General features: G+C 43.8%; 1 protein-coding gene across 1 annotated transcript; it reads right to left on the bottom strand.

Annotated features, from left to right (window-relative positions):
• Positions 1-361: 361 nt before the first annotated feature.
• LOC103762210 (caltractin) lies at positions 362-5363 on the bottom strand. Its single transcript, XM_029964066.1, has 5 exons — positions 5325-5363; positions 3578-3733; positions 2206-2334; positions 1978-2115; positions 362-1741 (listed from the first exon to the last, which is right to left on the bottom strand). The coding sequence occupies exons 1-5, from the start codon at positions 5325-5327 to the stop codon at positions 1652-1654; spliced, it is 516 nt and encodes a 171-aa protein (XP_029819926.1). The 5' UTR covers positions 5328-5363; the 3' UTR covers positions 362-1651.
• Between the last annotated feature and the right edge of the window lie 1446 nt (positions 5364-6809).

Below are 6809 nucleotides of genomic sequence, written 5' to 3'. Positions count from 1 at the left end.
TCCTACTTTCCGAGGTCAGGTAATGGGATAAGAACAGGAAGAGAGAAGTGACACGCATCATAGGTAAACCACAGTCATCAATCTCTTCCTGTGGCAGCATGAAAAAAAAGTGCAATCACTCTTAATAGGCTCTGGGATTCCCCACAATCAACTAGAACTTCAAATTTCCCTTTCTGAAGGTACGTGGTTAGTACTAGAAACTTTTAATCAGCAACGTGGAAGAGGAATTACGTGACAGACTATTGCACGTAAGAATTCCTCTCTTAGAAAAAATAAAGGAAAGTAAGTGAAAATGCACTTAGTGAACCATTTAACACTTTAAAATAATTTTTGAGAAATTCAGAAGTAGCACGCAAAGTCCTTAACTTGCAAAACAGTTTTATTTCACACTTATACAAAGTTAAGACATTTTAAACCACTTACAATACTACAGATCACATCAACTGCCACCGACTATGCTAATAGGGAACTTCTCAGGTCTCTGGAATTTTACAGGCTTTGAAAGTTTTAAAACAGATCGTCTAATCAGGACCCAAGGATAAACCCTCCTGCAGAGCCACATAATTGGATGTCAGGTTGTGTCCCCTCTGTCCCCATAACACAGAAGGCAGTGTGGCTCTCCAGTAAGTCCCAGATTGACAGTATGTGCAAGAAATACTCAAGAAAAGGAAGGTGCTCCTAAAAAAACCAAACCCAAACCTGTAATGTGTGAAATGAATTTGGATTGCATGGATCTAAATACATTCAGTGTTCCACAGATATCCACGGTGAGCTGTTTATTCACTTCAGCTGTGAGTCCTCCTTTCAACTTAACTGTTAACAGTCAAGGACAAAATGTACTCTAGTGCACCACAGAACTGAACTTTTTAGGTACCTAAAATTCTGAAGTAATGGCAGCTCTAATGTCTGGGGAGTAAGAACAATGGCACAACATGTTGCCTGGTTATACAATAAACTTTGGTGACCCAAGCACGTTACATTCAAGTTTCATTCAGGTTTTGGGTGATCAGATAAACAGAAGAACATCTATGGATGGCACACAGCTCCAAATGAAGAACCAAGGCTGGTTAGCTACATTTGCTTCCCATTAAGTCCAAAACTAACTTGCTATGAGAAAACAATATTTCATACAGAAATACAGACAGACTTGCAATTCATTTTAGAGTCTCTCATGGAAATAAACAAAAGGAGACAAATACCAAAAGATAACCTAAAAGCCTCAAAGGGAATAAAAAAAATACTGTGCTTGTCCCTTTAATCTGTAGCCTTAGGAAAGTCCAAGTGGTCTTTCCCAGCAGCAGTGGGAATCTTTGCATCTTAAGTGAGAAGTCTTTTAGTGAAATAGTAAAACACAGCGTATTTTGTCCAAAATGGCAACTGGGGAAGTTGTTGTGGGGGAGAGAAAGGGACCCTGCCTTGCAGGTTCAGTCCATCCTTCCTTTTCATTTCTGCAGTATCTCATTTTAACAATACTGAATATTGCAGCCCCCTCTTCCCCAATTAACTTTGTTGAAAAAATAATGAACCAAAAAAAAAAAAAATCTGTCCTTCCTGACTTTATATGACAGAAAATTTGCAGGAGACACAAGCCCAGTTTTTAAGTCTTTTCCAGGTTATCTTTTGGAACAGCTGTGTAGCAAGGCAACAAATATTAATATAAGCTAGTTTTCTTCATGATTCTCAAGAATTCTTGCTCACTCACTTCTCCATCTCCATCTCGATCAGCTTCATCGATCATTTCCTACAAAACACATTGGACATTTGATCAAGCACTGGACTCAAAACACAAGATAATCCACTCATTAAAACAACAATCAATCAGAAGCACTTCATGTGAAAACATAACTGTGTTTGACTGGCCCTTCCTATTTTTGACCTCTCAAACCTTTTTGTATAGGCATAAATTTCCACCTGGTCCTTAGGAGCTACAGGATAGCTCTGTGCCTGTTAGGCAAGCTCTGGTAAATCAGAATTTACCTGAAGTTCTTCATCTGTTAGATTTTCTCCCAGCTCCTTGGCAACCCTTTTCAGGTTTTTGAATGAAATTTTTCCTGTCCCATCATCATCAAATAATCTGAAGGCTTTCAAGATTTCTTCCTGTGAATCCTTTTCGCTCTAAAACAAGAGCAAAACACGTGTTAATTAGAAAACTCCTGACTTCAAGCTGCTTATGCTGTCACAAGAATTTCTACTAAGAATTCCTACCATTTTTTGTGTCATCATGGCCAAAAAGTCTTCAAAGTCGATGGTGCCACTTCCTTCCTTGTCAATGTCTGCTATCATTTTCTTAATCTCTTCCTTCTTTGGCTCAAAGCCCAAAGCCCTCATTGCAACCTGCACCAAAAACCAGTTGTTAGAAGGCCACCAAAATTAAGTTGTAAGCAGCTGAGCTAAAGCTTGTTTCATTTCCTTGTCCAAAAATGTAATAACAATTCACTGCAATGAAAACACCTTGGTATCTCTTACCAGATTCTTTCATCTTTCCAAACAGAAATAGTGTAGGCTTGATATTCTGAAGATTATGTTCTTCCTACATGGTCTAGTGGAAATCCATAGTTAATTAACATTAGGCAGAAATTTTCCTGCTGAACACTTTTCTAATGGAAAGTGTCAATTCATCAGAAAATTGTGTTTTCTGACCAGTTCTTTGCAATGGGACAACTTGAAAAAGTTCCTTTTTGTTCATTTTAGAGGGCAACACTTTCTATTGTAAAATATCTACTGTTTTGAATTTATTTTGAAAAAGAAAACAGCATTAAATGGTTGATGCTAAAACAAGTCAGTCTCTTTTAAGAACTGTACTTTAACATGTATCATCTGCATTCAGGAAACACGCTGTCCTTAACCAAGTACTTCCAAGTAAATCCTGAGCTAAGCCACAGGCTTAGGTAACTCGTGCAGAAATTGAGGCAGAGTCTGTGTATGTGAGAAATCAAGGTCAGGGAGATAATTAAAAGGTTCACAGAGAAAAGGATAAGACACATAAAAACACAGGGAGAGAACTGAGAATAGTCCTCTCCCTTGTACTACTGGGTGTATGCAAGTGCACACACACTACGTGAATTGCTACTGAAATGAAACTCAGATCCCTCTTTTGCTCTTTTTTAAATTAAAAACCAGGTAATTTTTTGATTACATATATGCAAATGTGGTTGTAGCCTTCCTGAATGTGTGCAAAATGTGTGTTTAGTTCTGAGGTGAAGAAAATATTCGATATTCTGGCATTCATCCCAGAACAACAAAAGTCCATTTCCCAGAAACAACCATCTCAGTCATGAAAACTGAAATGTGTACTGCATGTACCTAAACACAGGAACTGTTTAGTTCCTCTAATGCTCAGATAGTTCCAAGTTATCAGACCTAAATATTCACATATGAGAGAAGCCTGTCTGCTCTGAAGCATTACATGCAGGGTACACCGCATAATACACCCCAAATTCAGTCATGACAGCAAGCCATTACTCTTGTTCATACTCCCAAAGTATTTTAAAGTAGGGCTGGACAAACAGAAAAAGCAGCTACAGTTTTAAGATCAAAGATATTTTCATACAAGGGAAAAAAAAAAAAGTTTGAAAACCTTCAGTTCTTTGATGTCGATGCTCCCGGATCCATCGGTGTCAAACAAATCAAAAGCTTCTCGGATCTCCTGCTTTTGCTCTTCTGTAAGTTCAGGCTTCAAGCCACTTTTCTTCCGCTGGGCTGTAGCTAAGCCAGGTTTTCTATAGTTGGATGCCTTCAGAAAGTAAGGGAGACAGCAGATAAGAAATTGCCCATTCCAGGGAGAATGCAAAATACATTAAATTATAAATAACAAAAGTAAAACCGTAGCAGAAGTGAGAGACATTCCTTGCTGCAAGTGGCAGACACTGGGGTCTCTATGCTCATTTCTTTGGTTATTCTAAAAAGAATACAAGCAAAGACTTTGTTCCTGGGAAATGTGCATTTGAGCTTCACATTTTTTGTTTTAAACAGAAGGAGTTTTGAAGACTGAAGGAGTAAAGCCAGGAGAACAGGCAGGCAGACTGAAAATGAACACCCCACTGAGGAGACTTAGGACCCTCTGTACCTCCTGTGGTGGCCTGGATGTGTCAGGAGTGGTTTCACCTGGAAAATGTGAGTCCATCATCCTCACAGCTAAAAAAGGTGGTTGCACAGGGTCCCGACTGTGAATGGCAGGCAAATTCAGCCACTCCTCCAAGCCAGCCCCGAGATGGGGATGTCCCAGAGCACCTGCTCTGAGGGAGCAAAGTGTAAAGGGAGCTGTGCAGCTCCAGGCTCCCTGTCCCCCGAGTAGGAGGGAGCTGTGCAACAACGTGTTCTGGGAGCAGCGAGATCAACACGAAATCTGTCCCTTAAGGAGCACTAATCTGCTTGTGCTGAGCTGGTACATCATTATCCAGGATAATTCTGAGACCTTTCCTGCCTCTAAGTGTGAACTGTACAGTACAGGGTCTGTGGGTCCCTCCCATCCACGGAGCTAGAAAGATGTTTTCCTCAAGTCTAGTTTCGTTTTTAAATCACCAGCAGACAAATTTTAGTCCTTCAGTCTGGAATCTGCACAGAAGGAAAGGCAGTCCCTCCCCTCCCCAGCTTCAATTGGTTGGGCTTCATAAAAGTAAATAAACACCAAGCAAGGAATTTGTTACCCAGCTACTGCTAACCACTTTCTTATCTCAGCTGAATTGGTACCATTTTCCTGGCTGGGATCACTCTCTTAAATTCTCAATGTGTAACACAGAAGATCCCATTTTCTTGTAGTTAACCGTGAAATTTCTTTTTTTTTTTTTTAACGCGATTTGTCCCTCCCAGGTTGGATTACAAAGCAGTTCGTCTGGCTTTTCCCTGCTATCGACACGAACATCAGATTTTTACCCTTTATATGCCGCTCTGGCAAAATCCCACTAGAGATCTCTTTCCTGACTATAGAGCCTTATCGTTCCCTCTATTCCAGGTCTGAGCTGTACAAATCCCTTCCAGGTTCCCGCTCCTGGCCTGGCCGGTGCCATCCCAACCTGCCACCGCGACAGCACGAAGCGGAGGAGCTCAGCGAGCCGTGCCCAGACGAACCAGGCATGTTCCCCCCGGCTTGCGGAGCGCAAGTGCCGCATTTTGCGAATCCCAGTGTTTTTTCGGGAGCATTTTCCATGGTGACAGAGCTGGGGGGGGGGCGGAGGTAACCAGGCGGCAACGGCGGCCTGGGTGGAACCTTGAGAGGGGTTTGCAGGTTGGCGGGGAGGCGGAGGGACTCGGGGGGAGTCGGCAGGTGGGAGAGGAGCCTGCGGGGGAAGGAAGGGAAGGAAAGAAGAAAGGAAGGGCGCGCTCACCATCCAGGCGGGGAAACCATCCGGGACGCGACCGGCGGGACGCAACCGCAACAGACACGCGCCCAGCCGATGCGGCCAATGGCGAGCCGGACGCGCGCCGGGACCCGCCCTGCCGCCAGTACGGCCAAGGCGCCGCACCGCTGCCCGTGATTGACAGCTGAAGCGCCGTGGGACCCGCCCGCGGAGCAGCGGCCGCCGGTCCAGGCAACTGGCGGTCCAGGGAGCGACCGGGAAGCGCCGGGAGCAGCGCACCACACCGTGAGACACCCCACCCGCACCCGCGACCCGAAGCCACCGGGCCGGCCCTCCGCACCGCGGAAGCGGCCGGGCCGCCGCAAAAGGCAATTGTTCCGGGGTGCCCGCTGCGTCTGCTCCAGGCTGCTTCCCCCCCTCCGGCGGTCCGGGAAGCGCTTCCTCTCCCTGTGAAGATTAGGAGATAGTGTTCAGGTGGACTTTCGCTGAGTGGGGTGGAAACATGAGCTTTTTGGATTTTGGACTAGCTGCGCCGAGGGGCCTTCAGGGAGACGGAATAAATGATATGATGGATAAATTCCAGTACCTGAAGGGGGCTTACGGGAAAGATGGGGCAGGACTGCTTACAGGACAGGACAAAGGGGAATGGGTTCAAACTGAAAGAGAGCAGGCTTAGAATAGTTTAGATATTGGGAAAAAATTAGATATTAGGGAAAAATTCTTTCCTTCGAGGGTGGTGAGGCCCTGGCACAGGTTGTCCATAGAAGCTGTGGATGCCACATCCCTGGAAGTGTCCAAGGCCAGGTTGGATGGAGCGCTGAGCAACCTGGCCTAGTGGAAGGTGTCCCTGCCCAGGGCAGGGGGGTTTGGAAGGGGATGATCTTCAAGGTTCCTTACAACCTAAACCATTCTGTGATTTGAAGCTGAGCATAAAAGGTATAGGGCTCAGGGTTCTCAATTCTTGGTGTGTATGTATACTTTGTAATTCAAAAAGGAAGTTTTAGTTTAATACAAGACTGTGGTATGGAAGAGGTTTTGAGGAAAAGAAGATTTATTTTTGGTGTGTTTAAAATGAGTAGCAGATCAAAAATTTTAAAACCTTGGCAGTTTATGAGGTATTTAGAAGTGGCATTGCTTTTCATGCATGCATAAAGTATTAATGTGTGCTAAATAGACTAGATAGAATTGGAAAGAGATAAGTTTAGTTTTCCAGTTTTACGTGCTTTGCATGTAATTTGCCCATTCTGCTCTAATGAACTTTTGCCCTAAGTAAGGCAAATAACTGAAATTCCAGATAACAGGTCAGGAGGGACATGGTAGTTCTATACAGTCTGCAATGCTTCAAGTTGAAGAAACTGTGGGAAGAAGGCCAGAAACGATTCAATGGCATTTTAGCAACACACCATTTCAGCAATTGTATGCATTGATGTCTCATAATAAGTGCACGGGGTAAAAGAATTGTTTTATACAGAGCAGAGCTGTGTTCAGGGTTAGACTGCTAAATTACTTTTT

The sequence above is a fragment of the Manacus vitellinus genome, unplaced genomic scaffold (assembly GCF_001715985.3).
Source record: "Manacus vitellinus isolate BGI_N305 unplaced genomic scaffold, ASM171598v3 scaffold_69_pilon, whole genome shotgun sequence".
Taxonomy (NCBI): domain Eukaryota; kingdom Metazoa; phylum Chordata; class Aves; order Passeriformes; family Pipridae; genus Manacus; species Manacus vitellinus.
This window is presented reverse-complemented; position numbering and strand designations above follow the sequence as displayed.

What these genes read in the sequence shown, in the direction of transcription:
- LOC103762210 (XM_029964066.1), bottom strand. An exon ending in TCGACATCAAAGAACTGAAG is followed by an intron (nt 2,335 to 3,577) that starts GTTTTCAAACTT and finishes TTTTTGGTGCAG; the next exon opens with GTTGCAATGAGGGCTTTGGG. An exon ending in CCATGATGACACAAAAAATG is followed by an intron (nt 2,116 to 2,205) that starts GTAGGAATTCTT and finishes CTCTTGTTTTAG; the next exon opens with AGCGAAAAGGATTCACAGGA.